Genomic DNA, 27,486 nt, shown 5'->3' with positions numbered 1-27,486 from the left:
ATCTAATAGAATGGAGCTGATTTACAATTGTATCCTCTGTTTTAGAAAACTTTCATCTTGTTTTGACAGCTACCCTCAACATCAGTGAGATCAGTAGAGCCATTGCCAATATGTCCAAATCGGCCAAACCAGAAGAGCTCGCTAAGATGATAATGTCTCTATCTAGTAAAAGCAAAGGACCAATCTCCAATGGAACAGAGAAAATGCCTTCTTCTATAAGAGAGGAGACTGAAGGTCATTCTGTGAGTAAGTCATTAGATAAAGGACTCGTGGGCTCAACAGAACGTAAGGAAACTGAGGGAGAGGCTCAACGAACTCCCAGGGATCAGCTGAACAAGAGCATATCTAGGCTGCCAGTCAGAAAAGGCTCCAATGTGGATTCCAAGCGTCGGTCACAATCTTCTTCTGATTCAGCAAGGGGATCATATGAAGGGGAAGAGTTCAGGCAGGACGAAGTCAGAGATCATGTTAGATCATCTCAGGAAGTCCATTTTAGGGCCGGGAAAAACCTTCAGAAATCCAAGCCTGATGGTGAGGAGTCTGAGGATGAGTTTGTAAGAACACGAGGAAGTGGTGTGAGTAAGGGTGACCGAGTATCTGATCTGGATGAGGGAGTAGCTAGCTTGCCCTCAGATATTCAGGGGGAAAAGGACACCTGGCGTTCCCCACGTCTGAGTATAGCTCCCTCAAGCAGGAGGTCAGGCCCCCAACAGGAAGCAAGCATCCTTTCCCCCCAAAATCTGTTTGGTACCCAGACATTGTTGACAACACTTGATGGAAAGGCTCCACAGCTACCTGAGGAAGGCCCTGCTGTATCATCTGACATCCCCATATCTGTAAGAGACATACAATATAGAGACAAACAGCCTGCTGATGGGCAGGCCTCCAAGATGGAGCTTTATGTACAGACCTCGCATAACAGTCCCCTAGGTCAGTCACCACTCTCCTCCAACGGACGACCACAGTCAAACACTTACCTTGGCAAGAAACAAGACCAAATTCAAGAACATCATGTTAGTCTAGCTTTGGAGAAAAGTCCCCGGAGTAGTAGTTCAACAAGTCTTGGACTAACGGGCCATCACATTCCTGATGGGACAGAGTACAGCTTCCAGGCAGATGTAAGTAATGTAAGTAACAGGGGCAGATCAAGGGAAGACTTGGTCGGCACAGCAGACATCCAATTGGCAGATTCTAGAGGATTTGATCTCATAAACAATAGAGAGTTATATCAAAACAACCAGAATTATAAAAAACAGTCTACTCATCTTGACTTGGGTATGTCTCAAAATGAAAAAGGAGCCATGCTGGAGGATAAAGGGATGTATTCTGATAGAAATAGTGATTTATTCCTGCAAAGCAAATTCGGCTTACAGAAAAATCAAGAAACTGCTGACATAAGTGATGAACTTGTTGATATTCCTCCAGACAGTTTTACTCGGACCACTGATATGGTGTCATCGTTCAGTCATAGCACAGAGAGACAGACCTCAAATCCTCTGTTCATAGACAGAATTTGTGATAGTGACCGGCCCAATATAACAAACGATAGGCATCCTCCAACATCCACATGGTCCAGTAGTCGAGGAGAAAATGAAAGTGAGAGGCATCCTTCATCAGCCTCACGGTCCAGTAGTCGAGGAGAAAATGAAAGTGACAGGCCCGATATTACAAACGACAGGCATCCTCCATCAGCCTCACGGTCCAGTAGTCGAGGAGTAAATGAAAGTGAGAGGCATCCTTCATCATCCTCACGGTCCAGTAGTCGAGGAGTAAATGAAAGTGAGAGGCATCCTTCATCAGCCTCACGGTCCAGTAGTCGAGGAGAAAATGAAAGTGAGAGGCATCCTTCATCATCCTCGCGGTCCAGTAGTCGAGGAGAAAATGAAAGTGAGAGGCATCCTTCATCATCCTCACGGTCGAATTGTGAAGGAGTGAGAGACACTTACAGGCAGAACGTAACAGCCGACAGGTATCCTCCATCACCTACACGGTCGAGTAGTGAAAAAGTGAGAGAACGGCCAGATATAGCTGATAGACTGGGCCCTCAAGTCATGCGGCCAAGTAGTCGAGGATTGAGTGACCCTGTGAAGGACCAGAGTGAGTGGCCAGAAAGGATGACCAGTAGTCCAGAACCTAAAAGAAACCATTTGGACACTATCGCTATGCCTCCCCCTCCACTGCCCAGTTTCAGACACGACTTATTGTCAAGGAAACCAGTTGCATCAGGAGGTGGTGCTGAAAAGCCACTTCTTCTTACCTCTCAATCTCTGTCCACTACAAGTTTTGCCCAGGAGTATCTTCACAGGGATATTCCGGGACATCTCATAACTAATCCTCTGGCTTCCAGGGATTCACGATTGCATGGTGAAGCTCGTGTTTCTGCGATACCACGTCCACACTTTGCTGGGCCACACTCAGATGATGTTTGTCATCCTCACCTTCACCAACAAACACTTCATGGTTTAAGTACCCTTGACCATGGCCCAGCATACCAGAGCACACCCTTCTCAAAGGGAAATAACTCCACACTGTACTTGCCCATCCACGATTTGATTATGACCCCGAGCAGCATGCACACGATGATGTCCACAGGCCCCTTGGAAGAGTCTCTGCCCATCCACTCCACCTACCAGAAATGTGACAAAGGCTCAAGTAGCCACCCTGACACAGATGGTAAGTCATTACTTATGTTTATAGGAGCATAGGTTTAGTTCACTGTTACTTGTTTGTAGAGGGGATTAATGGCAACTATAAGATATTCATCAACTATGATTATGCACTACTTCAATATATTATTTTTTTCATTTTGAGAAATAGTTATCTTAAGTCTTTCATCCACAGAAACCTCAAAGCCAATCGCGTCGAGGAAACTTGAGCCTGTTGATGCTCCGTCTGTTCTTGAGTTCTCCAGTGTGTGCTGTGTAGGAATATCCAGTAAGGCTCTACTGCCTATGACCAACCCCACGATGCGCTGGCTGGAGTGCCACCTTGAGGTCGACTCACTCACTCTAGATGGCCATCCAGTGTCATGTGATGCCAATTTCCCCTTTGAAATGAAATCCAAAGTGATCATTGAACCCCACAATACAGAAGACATGTCGGTAAGATACACATATACAATTTTGTCACAGAATTTTTGATCATGTTCTGGTAAAACAGATTATAGGCCCTAGGCCATTTCTTTGTCCAAACCAACATCTATAAACTTAGTGTATGGCCTATCATTATAAATTATACGTAGTCATCCTGTATCATGGTATGGCCTATCATTATAAATTATACGTAGTCATCCTGTATCATGGTATGGCCTATCATTATAAATTATACATAGTCATCCTGTATCATGGTATGGCCTATCATTATAAATTTTACGTAGTCATCCTGTATCATGGTATCGATGGCCTATCATTATAAATTATATGTAGTCATTCTGTATCATGGTATGGCCTATCATTATAAATTATACATAGTCATCTGTATTCATGGTATTGCCTATCATATAAATTATACATAGTATTCCTGTATCATGGTAGGCCTCCGATCATTATAAATTTTACTGCTAGTCATCCTGTATCATGGGTATCGATGGCCTATCATTATAAAGTGTTGTATATGTAGTCATTCTGTATCAGGTATGGCCTATCATTAGTAAAGTAACTATAGTCATCCTGTATCATGGTATGGCCTATCATTATAAATTATACGTAGTCATCCTGTATCATGGTATGGCCTATCATTATAAATTATACATAGTCATCCTGTATCATGGTATGGCCTATCATTATAAATTTTACGTAGTCATCCTGTATCATGGTATGGCCTATCATTATAAATTTTACGTAGTCATCCTGTATCATGGTATGGCCTATCATTATAAATTATACGTAGTCATCCTGTATCATGGTATGGCCTATCATTATAAATTATACATAGTCATCCTGTATCATGGTATGGCCTATCATTATAAATTATACGTAGTCATCCTGTATCATGGTATGGCCTATCATTATAAATTATACATAGTCATCCTGTATCATGGTATGGCCTATCATTATAAATTATACGTAGTCATCCTGTATCATGTGTTAGAGCTCTAAGCTCTTAGGTATCCTATTTTGAATATCTGTTAAAAGAGTGTCCAAGGAGGAATATTTTGTACGGTTGTGAAGTATGAACACATGAGAGGATTGTACGGTTGTGAAGTATGAACACATGAGAGGATTGTACGGTTGTGAAGTATGAACACACGAGAGGATTGTACGGTTGTGAAGTATGAACACACGAGAGGATTGTACTGTTGTGAAGTATGAACACATGAGAGGATTGTACGGTTGTAAAGTATGAACACATGAGAGGATTGTACTGTTGTGAAGTATGAACACATGAGAGGATTGTACTGTTGTGAAGTATGAACACATGAGAGGATTGTACTGTTGTGAAGTATGAACACATGAGAGGATTGTACGGTTGTGAAGTATGAACACACGAGAGGATTGTACGGTTGTGAAGTATGAACACATGAGAGGATTGTACTGTTGTAAAGTATGAACACATGACAGGATTGTACTGTTGTAAAGTATGAACACACGAGAGGATTGTACTGTTGTAAAGTATGAACACATGAGAGGATTGTACTGTTGTGAAGTATGAACACATGAGAGGATTGTACTGTTGTGAAGTATGAACACATGAGAGGATTGTACGGTTGTGAAGTATGAACACATGAGAGGATTGTACGGTTGTGAAGTATGAACACATGAGAGGATTGTACGGTTGTGAAGTATGAACACATGAGAGGATTGTACGGTTGTGAAGTATGAACACATGAGAGGATTGTACGGTTGTGAAGTATGAACACATGAGAGGATTGTACGGTTGTGAAGTATGAACACATGAGAGGATTGTACGGTTGTGAAGTATGAACACATGACAGGATTGTACGGTTGTGAAGTATGAACACATGAGAGGATTGTACGGTTGTGAAGTATGAACACATAAGAGCAAAATTGATTTATTGTTACAGGTGATATTTATCCCAAAGTTCCCGGGAGCGTATAAAGCTCATTTGAATATCTATTCCCACTCATTCTTGCGGGACAAGGATGCAGAAGTAAATAAGGTGGTCACTTCTATTACAATACTGGCTGAAGCTGAGAAACCACAAATACAGGTAACTTTTATCTTACATCATTGTATACAATATTACCCTTCTGCACCTGTAAAGATTTGTTAGATATCATTTCAGCACTGTAATCAGCAGGTGAGGTACCTACACCTATACACTGTAGATACCTGTTACTTATGTTTATACCTATACACTGTAATAGTCACTTGTTACTTATGTTTATACCTATACACTGTAATAGTCACCTGTTACTTATGTTTATACCTATACACTGTAATAGTCACTTGTTACTTATGTTTATACCTATACACTGTAATAGTCACCTGTCACTTATGTTTATACCTATACACTGTAATAGTCACTTGTTACTTATGTTTATACCTATATACTGTAATAGTCACCTGTTACTTATGTTTATACCTATACACTGTAATAGTCACCTGTTACTTATGTTTATACCTATACACTGTAATAGTCACCTGTTACTTATGTTTATACCTATACACTGTAATAGTCACCTGTCACTTATGTTTATACCTATACACTGTAATAGTCACCTGTTACTTATGTTTATACCTATACACTGTAATAGTCACTTGTTACTTATGTTTATACCTATACACTGTAATAGTCACCTGTCACTTATGTTTATACCTATACACTGTAATAGTCACTTGTTACTTATGTTTATACCTATATACTGTAATAGTCACCTGTCACTTATGTTTATACCTATACACTGTAATAGTCACCTGTTACTTATGTTTATACCTATATACTGTAATAGTCACCTGTTACTTATGTTTATACCTATATACTGTAGACACCTGTGACTTATGTTTATACCTATACACTGTAATAGTCACCTGTTACTTATGTTTATACCTATACACTGTAATAGTCACCTGTTACTTATGTTTATACCTATACACTGTAATAGTCACCTGTTACTTATGTTTATACCTATACACTGTAAAAGTCACCTGTGACTTATGTTTATACCTATATACTGTAATAGTCACCTGTTACTTATGTTTATACCTATACACTGTAATAGTCACCTGTTACTTATGTTTATACCTATATACTGTAATAGTCACCTGTGACTTATGTTTATACCTATACACTGTAATAGTCACCTGTTACTTATGTTTATACCTATACACTGTAATAGTCACCTGTTACTTATGTTTATACCTATACACTGTAATAGTCACCTGTTACTTATGTTTATACCTATACACTGTAATAGTCACCTGTTACTTATGTTTATACCTATATACTGTAATAGTCACATGTTACTTATGTTTATACCTATATACTGTAATAGTCACCTGTTACTTATGTTTATACCTATACACTGTAATAGTCACCTGTTACTTATGTTTATACCTATATACTGTAATAGTCACCTGTTACTTATGTTTATACCTATATACTGTAATAGTCACCTGTGACTTATGTTTATACCTGTACACTGTAGACACCTGGACTTTAGTCACCTGTTACTTATGTTTATACCTATATACTGTAATAGTCACCTGTTACTTATGTTTATACCTATACACTGTAATAGTCACCTGTTACTTATGTTTATACCTATACACTGTAATAGTCACCTGTTACTTATGTTTATACCTATATACTGTAATAGTCACCTGTTACTTATGTTTATACCTGTACACTGTAGACACCTGGACTTTAGTCACCTGTTACTTATGTTTATACCTATATACTGTAATAGTCACCTGTTACTTATGTTTATACCTATACACTGTAATAGTCACCTGTTACTTATGTTTATACCTATACACTGTAATATTCACCTGTTACTTATGTTTATACCTATATACTGTAATAGTCACCTGTTACTTATGTTTATACCTATATACTGTAATAGTCACCTGTTACTAATGTTTATACCTTTACACTGTAATAGTCACTTGTTACTTATGTTTATACCTATACACTGTAATAGTCACCTGTTACTTATGTTTATACCTATATACTGTAGACACCTGTTACTTATGTTTATACCTATATACTGTAATAGTCACCTGTTACTAATGTTTATACCTTTACACTGTAATAGTCACCTGTTACTTATGTTTATACCTATATACTGTAATAGTCACTTGTTACTTATGTTTATACCTATATACTGTAATAGTCACCTGTTACTTATGTTTATACCTATACACTGTAATAGTCACCTGTTACTTATGTTTATACCTATATACTGTAATAGTCACCTGTTACTTATGTTTATACCTATACACTGTAATAGTCACCTGTTACTTATGTTTATACCTATATACTGTAATAGTCACCTGTTACTTATGTTTATACCTTTACACTGTAATAGTCACCTGTTACTTATGTTTATACCTATATACTGTAGACACCTGGACTTAAGTCACCTGTTACTTATGTTTATACCTATGTTTATACCTATATACTGTATACTCCTTTTGTCTGTATATACAGGTGGTGGCCGAGGGACATAGACACCTAGACTTTGGTCATTTATCGTGGGGAAGCACCAGTGAGAGGGCACTTTGTATTGTCAATGAAGGCAAAGCTATGGTCCCAATCCGCCTCGCCATCACAACTGTAAGTTTAAGTTTTATCCCCACATTTTGGTTTGTACTATCACGTGTTAAAACGACATCAGGGTAAAACATTTTTTTGCAAAAAGCATGCGACATATAGGTAACACTGCGTCAGTGTCAGTGGTGGCCTCCGCACAGAGGTTTCCATGTGATAACTCAAGTTCTCTGGGCCGTTCAGACTAAAACTTCATGCAGATTTCTAATCAAAAGTGCTTGCTTGGGATTGATTTCCAGGTCAAAGGCTGAAGGTCAAGGTCACTGTTACTATAAATAGTAAATCTGTTTCCGTGCAGTTACTCTCGTAATAACCCAACTTTCTGAGCAGGCGACACATGCACTTCTGTAGAATTCTTGTTGTTTTTTAGCTCACCTGGACCGAAGGTCTGGTGAGCTTATGCAATGGTGCAGCGTCCGGCGTCCGTCGTCCGTCCGTCAACATTTGCTTCAAATCGCTACTAGTCAAAAAGTTTTTATTGGATTTTGACCAAATTTGGTCAGAAACATCCTTGGCAGAAGGGGATCAGATTTTGCATAAATGGTGGCTCTGACCCCCAAGGGGCCTGAGGGGCGGGGCCCAATAGGGGAAATTGAGGCAATTCCTTTAAATCGCTACTAGTCATAAAGTTATGAATGGATTTGAACCCAATTTGGTCAGAAACATCCTTTGGGGAAGGGGAACAGATTTTGCATAAATGGTTACTCTGACCCCCAAGGGGCCAAAGGGGCGGGGCCTAATGGGGAAATAGAGGTAATTCCTTTAAATCGCTACTAGTCATAAAGTTATGAATGGATTTGAACCCAATTTGGTCAGAAACATCCTTTGGCGAAGGGGAACAGATTTTGCATAAATGGTTACTCTGACCCCCAAGGGGCCAAAGGGGCGGGGCCTAATGGGGAAATAGAGGTTATTCCTTTAAATCGCTACTAGTCATAAAGTTATGAATGGATTTGAACCCAATTTGGTCAGAAACATCCTTTGGGGAAGGGGAACAGATTTTGCATAAATGGTGACTCTGACCCCCAAGGGGCCAAAGGGGCGGGGCCTAATGGGGAAATAGAGGTGATTCCTTCAAATCGCTACTAGTCATAAAGTTATGAATGGATTTGAACCCAATTTGGTCGGAAACATCCTTTGGGGAAGGGGAACAGATTTTGCTTAAATGGTTACTCTGACCCCCAAGGGGCCAAAGGGGCGGGGCCCATTAGGGGAAATAGAGGTAATTCCTTCAAATCGCTACTAGTCATAAAGTTATGAATGGATTTGAACCCAATTTGGTCAGAAACATCCTTTAGGAAAGGGGAACAGATTTTGCATAAATGGTGACTCTGACCCCCAAGGGGCCTGAGGGGCGGGGCCCAATAGGGGAAATTGAGGCAATTCCTTTAAATCGCTACTAGTCATAAAGTTATGAATGGATTTGAACCCAATTTGGTCAGAAACATCCTTTGGGGATGGGGAATAGATTTTGCATAAATGGTGACTCTGACCCCCAAGGGGCCAAAGGGGCGGGGCCTAATGGGAAATAGAGGTAATTCCTTCAAATTGCTACTTGTCATAAAGTTATGAATGGATTTGAACCCAATTTAGTCAGAAGCATTCTTTGGGGAAGGGGAACAGATTTTGCATAAATGGTGACTTTGACCCCCCAGGGGCCAAAGGGGCGGGGCCCCATATGGGAAATAGAGGTAATTCCTTTAAATCGCTACTAGTCATAAAGTTATGAATGGATTTGAACCCAATTTAGTAAGAAACATCCTTTGGGGAAGGGGAACAGATTTTGCATAAATGGTGACTCTGACCCCTAAGGGGCCAAAGGGGCGGGGCCTAATGGGGAAACAGAGGTAATATCTTTAAATCGCTACTTGTCATAAAATTATGAAAAGATTTGAACCGAATTTGGTCAAAAATATCATTGGGGGAAGGGGAACAGATTTTGCATAAATGGTGACTCTGACCCCCAAGGGGCCAAAGGGGCGGGGCCCCATATGGGAAATAGAGGTAATTCCTTTAAATCGCTACTAGTCATAAAGTTATGAATGGTTTTTAACGCAATTTAGTAAGAAACATCCTTTGGGAAAGGGGAACAGATTTTGCATAAATGGTGACTCTGACCCCCGAGGGGCCAAAGAGGCGGGGCCCCATATGGGAAATAGAGGTAATTCCTTTAAATCGCTACTAGTCATAAAGTTATGAATGGATTTGAACCCAATTTAATAAGAAACATCTTTTGGGGAAGGGGAGCAGATTTTGCATAAATGGTGACTCTGACCCCCAAGGGGCCAAAGGGGCGGGGGCCCCATATGGGAAATAGAGGTAATTCCTTTAAATCGCTACTTGTCATAAATTTATGAATGGATTGAACCCAATTTGGTCAGAAGCATTCTTTGGGGAAGGGGAACAGATTTTGCATAAATGGTGACTCTGACCCCCAAGGGGCCAAAGGGGCGGGGCCCCATATGGGAAATAGAGGTAATTCCTTTAAATCGCTACTTGTCATAAATTTATGAATGGATTGAACCCAATTTGGTCAGAAGCATTCTTTGGGGAAGGGGAACAGATTTTGCATAAATGGTGACTCTGACCCCCAAGGGGCCAAAGGGGCGGGGCCTAATGGGGAAATAGAGGTAATTCCTTAAAATCGCTACTAGTCATAAAGTTATGAATGGATTTGAACCCAATTTGGTAAGAAACATTCTTGGGGGATGGGGAACAGATTTTGCATAAATGGTGACTCTGACCCCCGAGGGGCAAAAGGGGCGGGGCCCGATATAGGAAATAGAGGTAATTCCTTTAAATCACTACTAGTCATAAAGTTATAAATGCATGTTGTAAACTCAGAGAGTCTGGACTTCATTATTTCTTTAAAGCAGTTGGGATCCCCACGCTATAACCATAAATAGCATTGTTTGAGGTTAACAAACAAAAGGAATTGAACATGAACATTATTTTGACATTTGGTCAAATCCAACCAGGTGAGCGATACAGGCCCCATGGGCCTCTTGTTTTAATTATTCCATATATATATCAAGTGTACACTTCATGAACAGTGACAATTGGATTTTGCTGAAATATGTACATAAAAGTTGTGAATTGATAAATATAAAAGGGAAATCTCTCACTGTTGATCATCAGTTTGGATATGTAAAATGTTTGTGTCATTTCTGATACGCACCACACACCTGTAAACAGAAATGACTTTCCAAGTCAATCAGCATCTGTTATTAAGGGTTACAGCATCAGGTGTTCCTGTTTACAAAATGACTGCCTCGTTTTCAAAACAACCATGTGATATTATCAGCGCTATAATTGAGAGGGGTTACCCGACTAAATTGTGTGGTCAAGCTGGACACTGGATATTGATATGAATATCAAAATACCATAGAAACATCAATGCCAGTGTATAAAACATGTAATAACGCTTTTACCGTCATGTCCCTTTAAACCTTTGATAATACCCACAATTTTCATGACAACCTTGCCATTTCCTTAAGTCAACATCCCAAACATCCTTATACACATTGTGTCTGCTGTTTACTGTTGATATTGTGACAGTTTCTCTTCACAAGCATTTTATGTTTTAGAACAAGAGGCCCTGGCATTGTTTTGCTTTTGATCAGAAGAACAGTGCTGCTGACGTGTCTGTAATATCCCGGAGTAGTCGACCACAGACCCAGGCCCTAGGAAAGACTGTCATCACCATGTGTCTCCCAGGCAGGAGAAATGGTCAGCCCAACGAACCACGGGAGATCATTATCTACTGTCGTCCTCCAGACAAGCATTGTGATCGAGGTAAAGTGGGAACAGAAGAATCTAGATATTGATTGAACAGTACATTTTTATAGCAAGTAAATATATAAGTTTTAACAGCAGGAACTTATTACAAATTTGATGGCCCCTGGGTTTTATGTTTTCCTTGGGGAGGGACTAAATTTTGCTATTGTTTATATAGGAAATTACATTGTAGGTAAGCACGTAACACATAGTTACATATTTAAGACTCAGGTGACATATATAGGAAATTACATTGTAGGTAAGCACATAACACATAGTTACATATTTAAGACTCAGGTGACAGTTAAGGCCCATTGGCCTCTTGTTTAATTACAGCCATGGCCCAGCTCCCTCCGGATGAGATGACTGCCCGTGTAGATGTAGAAGTGGACACACCCTCTTCTCACCTGCCTGCTCTCTTCTCCATCAAACTGACCGCTGTTGTAGGAGTAACTAAACTCCGTATCGCCAGGAACCTAGATGTAAGGAGAGTTTTTATGTCCATGGGCAAATCTTTCTTCTCAGTGTCTATAGGGATTTATTTTTTCTCATGTCCATGGGGAAGTATAATTCTCATGTCTATGGGGAAGTATAATTCTCATGTCTATAGGTAAATATAATTCTCATGTCTATAGGTAAATGTAATTCTCATGTCTATAGGTAAATGTAATTCTCATGTCTATAGGGATATATAATTCTCATGTATATAGGTAAATATGATTATCATGTCTATAGGGATATATAATTCTCATGTCTATAGTGATATATAATTATCATGTCTATAGGGATATATAATTCTTTAGTAATATATAATTCTCATGTCTATAGGGAAATATAATTCTCATGTCTATAGTGATATATAATTCTCATGTCTATAGTGATATATAATTCTCATGGTTATAGGTAAATATAATTCTCATGTCTATAGTAATATATAATTCTCATGTCTATAGGGATATATAATTATCATGTCTATAGTAATATATAATTCTCATGTCTATAGGTAAATATAATTCTCATGTCTATAGGGATATATAATTATCATGTCTATAGTAATATATAATTCTCATGTCTATAGGGATATATAATTATCATGTCTATAGTAATATATAATTCTCATGTCTATAGGTAAATATAATTCTCATGTCTATAGTGATATATAATTCTCATGTCTATAGGTAAATATAATTCTCATGTCTATAGGTAAATATAATTCTCATGTCTATAGGGAAATATAATTCTCATGTCTATAGGGATATATAATTCTCATGTCTATAGTGATATATAATTCTCATGTCTATAGGTAAATATAATTCTCATGTCTATAGGGATATATAATTCTCATGTCTATAGGGATATATAATTCTCATGTCTATAGGGATATATAATTCTCATGTCTATAGGTAAATATGATTATCATGTCTATAGGGATATATAATTCTCATGTCTATAGTGATATATAATTATCATGTCTATAGGTAAATATAATTCTTATGTCTATAGGGATATATAATTCTCATGTCTATAGGGATATATAATTCTCATGTCTATAGGGATATATGATTCTCATGTCTATAGGGATATATAATTCTCATGTCTATAGGGATCTGATATATAATTCTCATGTCTATAGGGATATATGATTCTCATGTCTATAGGGATATATAATTCTCATGTCTATAGGGATATATAATTCTCATGTCTATATATAGTGATATATAATTCTCATGTCTATAGTGATATATAATTCTCATGTCTATAGTGATATATAATTCTCATGTCTATAGGGATATATAATTCTCATGTCTATAGTGATATACAGTTCTATCTAAAAACAACTAAATTCCTCATGGCTATAGGCAAAATATTGTTCTCTTCATTAGTCACATATACATATCTACTGTCAAGCAGGAATCAAGACGTAGAAACCAGAAAATATCTGTAAGACATGAATGTGCTGCTCCTATAGAATGTATCCGTAGCAAAAGGGGTCAAATTTGACATTTGACCTTTTACCTTGACATATGAACACCAGAATATAATCAGGTTTGCTATTTATTACAATGCTATGGTGTAAATATGAACCAAACATGTTGATAGGGTTCTCCAGATAGGTCACTGATTGGGAACAGGACAAAATGGGTAACACTACATGCCCCCTAAAAAAAGGTAGTATAAAGGGCAAAGGATTGATTCTCAAAATTGTGAAAAAGCTCTGCTTAAATAATTGTTTGTAAGTAAGTTTATACATAGTGATCACGGATGACAGGTTGTCCAGTTGATGGCCCCCGTTGGTAGACATTGTTTGTAAGTAAGTTTATACATAGTGATCACTGATGACAGGTTGTCCAGTTGATGGCCCCCGTTGGTAGACATTGTAAGTAAGTTTATACATAGTGATCACTGATGACAGGTTGTCCAGTTGATGGCCCCCGTTGGTAGACATTGTAAGTAAGTTTATACATAGTGATCACTGATGACAGGTTGTCCAGTTGATGGCCCCCGTTGGTAGACATTGTTTGTAAGTTTATACATAGTGATCACTGATGACAGGTTGTCCAGTTGATGGCCCCCGTTGGTAGACATTGTTTGTAAGTTTATACATAGTGATCACTGATGACAGGTTGTCCAGTTGATGGCCCCCGTTGGTAGACATTGTTTGTAAGTAAGTTTATACATAGTGATCACTGATGACAGGTTGTCCAGTTGATGGCCCCCGTTGGTAGACATTGTTGTAAGTAAGTTTATACATAGTGATCACTGATGACAGGTTGTCCAGTTGATGGCCTCCGTTGGTAGACATTGTTTGTAAGTTTATACATAGTGATCACTGATGACAGGTTGTCCAGTTGATGGCCCCGTTGGTAGACATTGTAAGTAAGTTTATACATAGTGATCACTGATGACAGGTTGTCCAGTTGATGGCCCCCGTTGGTAGACATTGTTGTAAGTAAGTTTATACATAGTGATCACTGATGACAGGTTGTCCAGTTGATGGCCCCCGTTGGTAGACATTGTAAGTAAGTTTATACATAGTGATCACTGATGACAGGTTGTCCAGTTGATGGCCCCCGTTGGTAGACATTGTTGTAAGTAAGTTTATACATAGTGATCACTGATGACAGGTTGTCCAGTTGATGGCCCCCATTGGTAGACATTGTTGTAAGTAATTTTATACATAGTGATCACTGATGACAGGTTGTCCAGTTGATGGCCCCCGTTGGTAGACATTGTAAGTAAGTTTATACATAGTGATCACTGATGACAGGTTGTCCAGTTGATGGCCCCCGTTGGTAGACATTGTTTGTAAGTAAGTTTATACATAGTGATCACTGATGACAGGTTGTCCAGTTGATGGCCCCCGTTGGTAGACATTGTTTGTAAGTAAGTTTATACATAGTGATCACTGATGACAGGTTGTCCAGTTGATGGCCCCCGTTGGTAGACATTGTTTGTAAGTAAGTTTATACATAGTGATCACTGATGACAGGTTGTCCAGTTGATGGCCCCCATTGGTAGACATTGTTGTAAGTAAGTTTATACATAGTGATCACTGATGACAGGTTGTCCAGTTGATGGCCCCCGTTGGTAGACATTGTTTGTAAGTTTATACATAGTGATCACTGATGACAGGTTGTCCAGTTGATGGCCCCCGTTGGTAGACATTGTAAGTAAGTTTATACATAGTGATCACTGATGACAGGTTGTCCAGTTGATGGCCCCCGTTGGTAGACATTGTTTGTAAGTTTATACATAGTGATCACTGATGACAGGTTGTCCAGTTGATGGCCCCCGTTGGTAGACATTGTAAGTAAGTTTATACATAGTGATCACTGATGACAGGTTATCCAGTTGATGGCCCCCGTTGGTAGACATTGTAAGTAAGTTTATACATAGTGATCACTGATGACAGGTTGTCCAGTTGATGGCTCCCGTTGGTAGACATTGTTTGTAAGTAAGTTTATACATAGTGATCACTGATGACAGGTTGTCCAGTTGATGGCCCCCGTTGGTAGACATTGTAAGTAAGTTTATACATAGTGATCACTGATGACAGGTTGTCCAGTTGATGGCCCCCGTTGGTAGACAAGCCAGTCAGGTGGTGACACTTAAGAATGCTGGGAACATTAACATGGAACTAATGCTGCTCACAGCTGACTTCGCCGACGCCTTCATTGTGACACCCAAAAGAGTGATCATCCCCCCTGGAGATAACGCTGAAGCTTGCATCAAATTTCTACCTACAAATGATGCAGTTCCTGAATTTCAAACGTAAATATTTTGTATTGTAATGAATATTATGAATTGGAAATCTCCCATCCTGCTTCCGATGTGAAGCAACCTTGTTCAGATTGCTCCCTATATAATATATAGAGGATATTGAATGGTTTCCTGTTTAATATAACATATATTTCACGAGTATGACAGAATAATAATATTGAAATATTCTGTCATACGAGTGAAATATGTGTTATATTTAACACATGAGTAACATGACCCACTGGGTGTTATAGCCTGAGGCACTGGGTGTTATAGGCGTATGGTGGCAACTGCCTCTTAGCATTATGTCAATGGGGAAATGCGGAGCAAATATAAATATTCCAGCATATCCTACAGGAGGACTCCAGGAATAAAGAACTTCTATACTTGGTGTGTGCTCAGCTTATCCTATAGTACTGTTTCAATCAAATCACTTCTATGGGTTGTCCAAGTTTGACAAACCTAGAACGCTTGTTTTGGATAGATGTTTTAATGAATAAGCCCTTATCTAGTCATTGGAGTTGTTTTTAATTACACTATCATAATTTGTTTGTAGTGTACTACTGATGCGGATATTACCTGATGGTCCAGATTATGAAGTCCCTGTGCTGGGTAAACTGGTGAAAGAACAGGTGGCCACAAAAATACCTCTCCTGTCTGACAAACACTTTGTGTGTTTCGGTGGTGTGCCTGTTGGCCAGGTTGTGTGAGTAGGACTTTTAGTTAATATCCCACCCTCTTAATATCAATGGCTTTCTATATCACTGTTATTTATAGGACTTTTAGATAATATCCCACCCTCTTAATATCAATGACTTTCTATATCACTGTTATTTATAGGACTTTTAGTTAAAATCCCACCCTCTTAATATCAATGACTTTCTGTATCACTGTTATTTATAGGACTTTTAGATAATATCCCACCCTCTTAATATCAATGGCTTTCTATATCACTGTTGTTCTGTTGGACTTTTAGTTAATATCCCACCCTCTTAATATCAATGACTTTCTGTATCACTGTTATTCTGTAAGACTTTTAGTTAATATCCAACCCTCTTAATATCAATGGCTTTCTATATCACTGTTGTTCTGTTGGACTTTTAGTTAATATCCCACCCTCTTAATATCAATGACTTTCTGTATCACTGTTATTCTGTAAGACTTTTAGTTAATATCCCACCCTCTTAATATCAATGACTTTCTGTATCACTGTTATTCTGTAAGACCTTTAGTTAATATCCCACCCTCTTAATATCAATGACTTTCTGTATCACTGTTGTTCTGTAAGACTTTTAGTTAATATCCCACCCTCTTTAATAATATCAATGACTTTCTATATCAATGTTGTTCTGTAAGACTTTTAGTTAATATCCCACCCTCTTAATATCAATAGCTTTCTATATCACTGTTATTTATAGGACTTTTAGTTAATATCCCACCCTCTTAATATCAATGGCTTTCTATATCACTGTTATTCTGTAAGACTTTTAGTTAATATCCCACTCTCTTAATATCAATGACTTTCTATATCACTGTTATTCTGTAAGACCTTTAGTTAATATCCCACCCTCTTAATATCAATGACTTTCTGTATCACTGTTATTCTGTAAGACTTTTAGTTAATATCCCACCCTCTTAATATCAATGGCTTTCTGTATCACTGTTATTCTGTAAGACTTTTATTAAATATCCCACCCTCTTAATATCAATGGCTTTCTATATCACTGTTATTTATAGGACTTTTAGTTAATATCCCACCCTCTTAATATCAATGGCTTTCTATATCACTGTTATTCTGTAAGACTTTTAGTTAATATCCCACCCTCTTAATATCAATGACTTTCTATATCACTGTTATTTATAGGACTTTTAGTTAATATCCCACCCTCTTAATATCAATAGCTTTCTATATCACTGTTATTAATAGGACTTTTAGATAATATCCCATCCTCTTAATATCAATGACTTTCTATATCACTGTTATTCTGTAAGACTTTTAGTTAATATCCCACCCTCTTAATATCAATGACTTTCTGTATCACTGTTATTCTGTAAGACTTTTAGTTAATATCCCACCCTCTTAATATCAATGACTTTCTATATCACTGTTATTCTGTAAGACTTTTAGATAATATCTGACCCTCTTAGTATCAATGACTTTCTATATCACTTATTCTGTTGGACTTTTAGATAATAGCCCATCCTCTTAATATCAATGGCTTTCTATATCACTATTATTCTGTTGTAAGTCCATCCATCACACTTTTGTCTGTAAACAACTGTTGTTATTGCTGTCTAAGAATCTAATTAACTGGTTCTGCATGCATTTTGTGTAATGTCATCTCCCAACAATGATAATTATACACAGTATACAGCCATATGGTTGGGATTTATGTTTGAGGTTTTCATGGCAAAGGCAAAGTCACGTACTGAAAAGTCAAGATCATAGCAAAAAACCGTACAACATGAAGTAGTTATTGTTGGGTATTGTTGTGTAGGGTCAAGGCCATAAAGATTGAGTTTAGTATCCAATCACAACACCACATGTAATTACCTCAGGAAACAGTGGTGTTGAGATTGGCACTATTAGTGTAAAGTGTAAAAAGGCTGAATTAAAAAATAATATTTTCAGATAAAACATCAGATTATATCAGTAACAAAGACAAGTCTCAGGTTAATATAGGTTAGCATCGGCTTATTTCATATTGATCAGAAACTATGGTCGCTATAACCTCTCTGGGAACTCTTCTTTGATGTTTGAAAAAGTTTGCTGGAGTAAGATTTAGTAAAACATCATACTGTGGATGGTACTGATAAAAGGATTTAATTTGACTCGGTACAATGTATTTATGATTGATGGTCATGGATTCTTATTTACCACATACACATTAACATAGATTTACCACATACACATTAACATAGATTTACCACATACACGGTAAGATAGATTTACCACATACACATTAACATAGATTTACCACATACACAGTAAGATAGATTTACCACATACACATTAACATAGATTTACCACATACACATTAAGATAGATTTACTACATACACGGTAAGATAGATTTACCACATACATGCTAAGATAGATTTACCACATACATGGTAAGAGAGATTTACCACATACACATTAACATAGATTTACCACATACACATTAACATAGATTTACCACATATACAGTAAGATTTATTATACCTCAGACTTGTATCACAGCTTCTGATTAGTGAAAACCATGTCACGTGATTAAAAACATTCGTTATGTCAACCACAACTTTCCAAATAATTCATTATTGACTTGCTGTCGTTTTCGAAACATCATGTCACCCTCTGAATATCATAATGTCACCCTCTCGTGAGCCCTCCAAAATCGTTATGTCACCCTCTCGTGAGCCCCAACTCGGAACTCTCTTCCGTAACGTCTTCAAAAGTAGTCGAATCAGAGAAGTTCCGAGTATTCTGCTTGACAACAACAATGGCTGCCGGCGGACGCTATCGTCTGCCAACAGAGGAGGAATTGGCGAAATTATTGCAAGAAAAGGATTCTAAAAACACCAAAAGGGTCATCAATGTGGCCGTGGATTCCTTTAGACATTTCCTATCTGCAACAGGTAGGCCTAGACCAAGGATTGTGAAAACTTCGACGTCCATAGATCTACATTGAAAGTTCAACTGGGAGAATTTTATGCCGGGTCCAGAAAGACGATGGCGTACCTCTTAAAAACTTTTCTTAAAAACTGTTGATAGTAATAAATAAACTTATTGATACCAAAATTAATTCACTTATGTTTTTTTCGGTATAATAAAACAATTACTGCCCTTGTTCCGAGTTGACATGAATATTTGCCCACCCTTGAGGTGTCATGTCACCCTCGGGCTACGCCCTCGGGTGACATGACACCTCTCGGGTGGTCAAATATTCGTCAACCCGGAACAAGGGCAATAATTGTATAATATTTACCACATACACAGTGAGATAGATTTACCACGTACACAGTGAGATAGATTTACCACATACACGGTAAGATAGATTTACCACATACACAGTAAGATAGATTTACCACAAACACGGTAAGATAGATTTACCACACACACAGTAAGATAGATTTACCACACACACGGTAAGATAGATTGACCACATACATGGTAAGATAGATTTACCACATACATGGTAAGATAGATTTACCACATACATGGTAAGATAGATTTACCACATACACAGTAAGATAGATTTACCACATACACATTAAGATAGATTTACCACATACACATTAAGATAGATTTACCACATACACATTAAGATAGATTTACCACATACACAGTAAGATAGATTTACCACAAACACGGTAAGATAGATTTACCACATACACATTAAGATAGATTTACCACATACACAGTAAGATAGATTTACCACATATACAGTAAGATAGATTTACCACATACACGGTAAGATAGATTTACCACATACATGGTAAGATAGATTTACCACATACACAGTAAGATAGATTGACCACATACACAGTAAGATAGATTTACCACATACATGGTAAGATAGATTTACCACATATACAGTAAGATAGATTTACCACCTACACGGTAAGATAGATTTACCACGTACACATTAAGATAGATTTACCACATATACAGTAAGATAGATTTACAACATACACAGTAAGATAGATTTACCACATACATGGTAAGATAGATTTACCACATATACAGTAAGATAGATTTACCACCTACACGGTAAGATAGATTTACCACGTACACATTAAGATAGATTTACCACATACACGGTAAGATAGATTTACCACATACACATTAACATAGATTTACCACATACACAGTAAGATAGATTTACCACATATACGGTAAGATAGATTTACCACATACACGGTAAGATAGATTTACCACATACATGGTAAGATAGATTTACCACATACACAGTAAGATAGATTTACCACATACACTGTAAGATAGATTAACCACGTCCACAGTAAGATATATCCTATAAATCTTTTGTTTTCAGCCAAAAGAAGGTTACCTTATGGAACAAGTCTGAGGTGTTGTGTCGCGTGAGGGTGGAGATACGATCAAGCTCCTGGGACTTTCAGGTATTTAAAAGTGTCTAAAAAGATCTATACAATGTTTACAACTATAGGGTATACCATCAATGTATTTAGGACTTCTATACAATGTTTATAACTACAAGGTATACCATCAATGTATTTAGGACTTCTATACAATGTTTACAACTACAGGGTATACCATCAATGTATTTAGGACTTCTATACAATGTTTACAACCACAGGGTATACCATCAATGTATTTAGGACTTCTATACAATGTTTACAACTACAGGGTATACCATTAATGTATTTTGGACTTTTGCACAATTTTACAACTACAGGGTATACCATTAATGTATTTTGGACTTTTATACAATTTTACAACTACAAGGTATACCATCAATGTATTTAGGACTTTTACACAATTTTACAACTACAGGGTATACCATCAATATATTTAGGACTTCTGTACAATTTTACAACTACAGGGTATACCATCAATGTATTTATGACTTCTATACAATGTTTATAACTACAGGGTATACCATCAATGTATTTAGGACTTCTATATAATGTTACAACTACAGGGTATACCATTAATGTATTTAGGACTTGTATACAATGTTTATAACTACAAGGTATACCATCAATGTATTTAGGATTTCTATACAATTTTACAACTACAGGGTATACCATCAATGTATTTAGGACTTTTATACAATGTTTACAACTACAGGGTATACCATTAATGTATTTAGGACTTCTATACAATGTTACAACTACAGGGTATACCATCACTGTATTTAGGACTTCTATACAATGTTACAACTACAGGGTATACCATTAATGTATTTAGGACTTGTATACAATGTTTATAACTACAAGGTATACCATCAATGTATTTAGGACTTCTATACAATGTTTATAACTACACAGTATACCATCAATGTATTTAGGACTTTTATACAATGTTTATAACTACAGGGTATACCATCAATGTATTTAGGACTTCTATACAATGTTTATAACTACAAGGTATACCATCACTGTATTTAGGACTTCTATACAATGTTTACAACTACAGGGTATACCATCAATGTATTTAGGACTTTTATACAATGTTTACAACTACAAGGTATACCATCAATGTATTTAGGACTTCTATACAATGTTTATAACTACAGGGTATACCATCAATGTATTTAGGACTTCTATACAATGTTTACAACTACAAGGTATACCATCAATGTATTTAGGAATTTTATACAATGTTTACAACTAAAGGGTATACCATCAATGTATTTAGGACTTCTATACAATGTTTATAACTACAAGGTATACCATCAATGTATTTTGGACTTTTACACAATTTTACAACTACATGGTATTCTATCAATGTATGTCATATTTCTGTACACTGTTTACAGCTACATAGTATTATTATCAAACGAGGTGGCATTGATTGTATATTTACAGCTGCAGGGTAGTTTTAACAGTGAACAAAAGGAGATGTCAACCCGTGCTCGAGATGTTATCATCAAACCCATGGAGAAGTACCCCATACACATCGTGTTTGCCCCATCTTCTGTTTGTGAATCAACTGGCAAGCTTGTCTTAAAATATTCTATGTCAACTTTTAAATTCTCGGTAAGGACCAGTGTGTATTTCTTACATACATGTATAGATTTTTAAGCTTGCTTATTTCTGTAGCAAATCTTCATAATAGAATAAACATTGGCTCTTGACAAGTTGTTAAACTTTGATCTACTGTTGACCTACTTGAAAGAAAAATATTGTCTGGGCTCATTTCTCTCTCTGACTTTGTACTACATTGTATATATATCAACTCTCATCTGACCTACATTTTGACCTTTGACCCATATTTAAATAATTGTTTGGGATCTACTGTGCATTCTTGGCATATAATTTTACTTTGATTTGGGGTCTGTAATTCTCTGAATTGTCTTGCTTTTTATATGAGTTTGTTTTATTTGTTGTCTAGATTCCATTTTGTGGATATGGTGGTACAAGCAGCGTAATTCTAGAGAGAGCCAAAGTGTCAGATAAGGACCATTACTGGCTGGATATGGGCGAGATGTCTGTAGGTCAACGACTCGTAAAAAATGTCATCCTCCGTAACACTGGAGACCGTCCAGCATATGTACAGTCACTGTGTTGTACAGGTAAGATAATAATGTGTGTGTTGTACAGGTAAGATATAATGTGTGTGTGTGTGTGTTGTACAGGTAAGATATAATGTGTGTGTGTTGTACAGGTAATATATAATGTGTGTGTGTTGTATAGGTAATATATAATGTATGTGTTGTACAGGAAATATATAATGTGTGTGTGTATGTGTTGTACAGGTAAGATATAATATGTGTGTGTTGTACAGGTAAGATATAATGTGTGTGTGTTGTACAGGTAAGATAATATATGTGTGTTGTACAGGTAGTTTTAATATGTGTGTGTTGTACAGGTAATATATAATGTGTGTGTGTGTTGTACAGGTAAGATATAATGTGTGTGTTGTACAGGTAAGATATAATATGTGTGTTGTATAGGTAAGATATAATGTGTGTGTATGTGTTGTACAGGTAAGATATAATGTGTGTGTTGTACATGTAAGATATAATGTGTGTGTATGTGTTGTACAGGTAAGATATAATGTGTGTGTTGTACAGGTAATATATAATGTGTGTGTGTTGTACAGGTAAGATATAATGTGTGTGTGTGGGTGTTGTACAGGTAAGATATAATGTGTGTGTTGTATAGGTAAGATGTAATGTGTGTGTGTGTTGTACAGGTAAGATATAATGTGTGTGTTGTACAGGTAAGATATAATTTGTGTGTGTTGTACAGGTAATATATAATGTGTGTGTGGATGTGTTGTACAGGTAAGGTATAATGTGTGTTTTGTACAGGTAAGATATAATGTGTGTGTGTTGTACAGGTAAGATATAATGTGTGTGTTGTACAGGTAAGATAGTGTGTGAGTGTGTGTGTGTTGTACAGGTAAGATATAATGTATGTGTTGTACAGGTAAGATATAATGTGTGTGTTGTACAGGTAAGATATAATGTGTGTGTGTGTGTGTTGTACATGTAAGGTATAATGTGTGTGTTGTACAGGTAATATATAATGTGTGTGTGTTGTACAGGTAATATATGTGTGTGTTGTACAGGTAAGATATAATATGTGTGTTTTGTACAGGTAAGATATAATGTGTGTGTGTTGTACAGGTAAGGTATAATGTGTGTGTTGTACAGGTAATATATAATGTGTGTGTGTCTTGTACAGGTAATATATATGTGTGTGTGTTGTACAGGTAAGATATAATGTGTGTGTGTTGTACAGGTAAGATATAATGTGTGTGTGTTGTACAGGTAAGATATAATGTGTGTGTGTGTGTGTTGTACAGGTAAGGTATAATGTGTGTGTGTGTTGTACAGGTAAGGTATAATGTGTGTGTGTTGTACAGGTAATATATAATGTGTGTGTCTTGTACAGGTAATATATATGTGTGTGTGTGTGTGTGTGTGTGTGTGTCTGTTGGACTAAGGACATCATTGAGAATGATAGTATGTGTGTGTGTCTGTGTTGGACTAAGGACATCATTGAGTATGTATGTGTGTGTGTCTGTGTTGGACTAAGGACATCATTGAGAATGATAGTATGTGTGTTTGTCTGTGTTGGACTAAGGACATCATTGAGTATGATAGTATGTGTGTTTGTCTGTGTTGGACTAAGGACATCATTGAGAATGATAGTACGTGTGTCTGTCTGTGTTGGACTAAGGACATCATTGAGAATGATAGTATGTGTGTTTGTCTGTGTTGGACTAAGGACATCATTGAGTATGATAGTATGTGTGTTTGTCTGTGTTGGACTAAGGACATCATTGAGTATGATAGTATGTGTGTTTGTCTGTGTTGGACTAAGGACATCATTGAGAATGATAGTATGTGTGTGTGTCTGTGTTGGACTAAGGACATCATTGAATATGATAGTATGTGTGTTTGTCTGTGTTGGACTAAGGACATCATTGAGAATGATAGTGTGTGTGTGTGTCTGTGTTGGACTAAGGACATCATTGAGAATGATAGTATGTGTGTTTGTCTGTGTTGGACTAAGGACATCATTGAGTATGATAGTATGTGTGTTTGTCTGTGTTGGACTAAGGACATCATTGAGAATGATAGTATTGTTGATGATACCCTAATACAGATGGATTATTGTAAATGTTCAACTTGACAAATAACTGATCCGTAATGTTTCAGATTTAAGATGTAAACAAGCCCTTATTCCCAGTCGTGTTTTAGTGGATCCAGACAAATTTGTACTAGGTGTTCAGGAGTCAAGGGTAAGTCATGGACATAGGCCACAAAGTATATCCTGGAATTCACATCCTAGCTTCAGACCTTCACAAAAAACTTTTACCATCATTTCCTTTGGTATAATATCTTCCTTTGAATCTTACTAACCTTGGCAGAGTTGAAGATGAGTGTTTGTACAGTGGATCTGATGTAGATAATTATGTAGAGCTGATGTAGATAATGATGTAGATAATGATATATACAGTGGAGCTGATGTAGATAATGATGTAGATAATGATATATACAGTGTAACTGATGTAGATAATGATGTAGATAATGATATATACAGTGTAACTGATGTAGATAATGATGTAGATAATGATATATACAGTGAAGCTGATGTAGATAATGATATATACAGTGGAGCTGATGTAGGTAATGATATATACAGTGTAACTGATGTAGATAATGATATATACAGTGTAACTGATGTAGATAATGATGTAGATAATGATATATACAGTGTAACTGATGTAGATAATGATATATACAATGTAACTGATGTAGTGATGATATATACAATGGAGCTGATGTAGATAATGATATATACAGTGTAACTGATGTAGATAATGATATATACAGTGTAACTGATGTAGATAATGATATATACAGTGTAACTGATGTAGATAATGATATATACAGTGGAGCTGATGTAGATAATGATATATACAGTGGAGCTGATGTAGATAATGATATATACAGTGGAGCTGATGTAGATAATGATATATACAATGAAGCTGATGTAGATAATGATATATACAGTGTAACTGATGTAGATAATGATCTATACAGTGTAACTGATGTAGATAATGATATATACAGTGGAGCTGATGTAGATAATGATATATACAGTGGAGCTGATGTAGATAATGATATATACAGTGGAGCTGATGTAGATAATGATATATACAATGAAGCTGATGTAGATAATGATATATACAGTGGAGCTGATGTAGATAATGATATATACAGTGGAGCTGATGTAGATAATGATATATACAGTGGAGCTGATGTAGATAATGATATATACAATGAAGCTGATGTAGATAATGATATATACAGTGTAACTGATGTAGATAATGATATATACAGTGTAACTGATGTAGATAATGATGTAGATAATGATATATACAGTGTAACTGATGTAGATAATGATATATACAATGTAACTGATGTAGTGATGATATATACAATGGAGCTGATGTAGATAATGATATATACAGTGTAACTGATGTAGATAATGATATATACAGTGTAACTGATGTAGATAATGATATATACAGTGGAGCTGATGTAGATAATGATATATACAGTGAAGCTGATGTAGATAATGATATATACAATGGAGCTGATGTAGATAATGATATATACAATGAAGCTGATGTAGATAATGATGTGTTTGTGTTGAAACAGACTGTGATGATAATACTGAACCCCACACATCGAGAAAGTGCCCTGTGTCTCACCCACAAAGATCTGGTTGGAGTTGTCACATTTCTGTACGGGGATGAAATCAGTCGACAAAAGATGAGAGGGTAAGTCCTTCAGTGATACTGCATGTGTTGTGAATGTATGTGAAGAGCTGAGAGTGAGGTATTTATGTCAGCTTTTCCTGAAGGTGATGTTCAGACGTGCGTGACTACAATCCGCGTAGTCTACACCTGGTCAAGCTTGTATCAGTACATATTTATGTACCTGAAGTAGTGTGATCGTATACAACCCTTGCCATTGTTGGTGTACTATGCTCGTATATATATCTTATTTGGACGTCCTTAACAGCACAAGTGTGACAGAGCACATGACTAATTAAATTTTAAAAACTGACTCTGCTAGGGATTGAACCCTGGACCTCTGGCTTACTAGTCTTTCGCTGAAATGATCAAGCTAAAAAGGTCTCTCTTGTTGAGCAGTATATTGTGGCTAGTATTTAACCAGGGTAACATATGTAATTATTGTTTGTCTAATCCTTAATGGAATTTCAAAATTTGCAAATATTTATCATTATGATAATGATATTGAGAAGTGTGAAACCTGATTTATAAAAAAAAGACTCCCTCAGAGTTCTCCTGATTGGTAAAATGATATTAAGGTAACTTACAATAATATACAGTAAGTCATAGGTTACCTACAATAATATACAGTAAGTCATAGGTCACTTACAATAATATACAGTAAGTCATAGGTTACCTACAATAATATACAGTTAGTCATAGGTTACCTACAATAATATATAGTTAGTCATAGGTTACCTACAATAATATATAGT

General features: G+C 36.7%; 1 protein-coding gene across 5 annotated transcripts in view; it reads left to right on the top strand.

Moving 5' to 3' along the window:
• The window catches only part of LOC117338316, a 94,798-nt gene that overhangs the window by 39,380 nt on the left and 27,932 nt on the right, over positions 1-27,486 (top strand). For all 5 annotated transcript variants that reach the window (XR_004535000.1, XM_033899612.1, XM_033899610.1 and 2 more), the window contains 13 exons: positions 70-2,673; positions 2,842-3,101; positions 5,024-5,170; positions 7,613-7,738; positions 11,320-11,527; positions 11,846-11,991; positions 15,567-15,781; positions 16,326-16,475; positions 20,805-20,889; positions 22,321-22,491; positions 22,847-23,027; positions 25,125-25,207; positions 26,634-26,755. Coding sequence is in view for 4 of the 5 variants with exons in the window: in XM_033899612.1 (XP_033755503.1) it covers positions 70-2,673; positions 2,842-3,101; positions 5,024-5,170; positions 7,613-7,738; positions 11,320-11,527; positions 11,846-11,991; positions 15,567-15,781; positions 16,326-16,475; positions 20,805-20,889; positions 22,321-22,491; positions 22,847-23,027; positions 25,125-25,207; positions 26,634-26,755 (4,498 nt within the window). In the remaining variant the exon portion in view is untranslated. The remainder of the gene's footprint in view (positions 1-69; positions 2,674-2,841; positions 3,102-5,023; positions 5,171-7,612; positions 7,739-11,319; positions 11,528-11,845; positions 11,992-15,566; positions 15,782-16,325; positions 16,476-20,804; positions 20,890-22,320; positions 22,492-22,846; positions 23,028-25,124; positions 25,208-26,633; positions 26,756-27,486) is intronic.

The sequence above is a fragment of the Pecten maximus genome, chromosome 11, assembly GCF_902652985.1.
Source record: "Pecten maximus chromosome 11, xPecMax1.1, whole genome shotgun sequence".
Classification (NCBI taxonomy): domain Eukaryota; kingdom Metazoa; phylum Mollusca; class Bivalvia; order Pectinida; family Pectinidae; genus Pecten; species Pecten maximus.
Note: the sequence above shows the minus strand (reverse complement) of the source record. Positions and strands in the feature narration are given on the sequence as shown.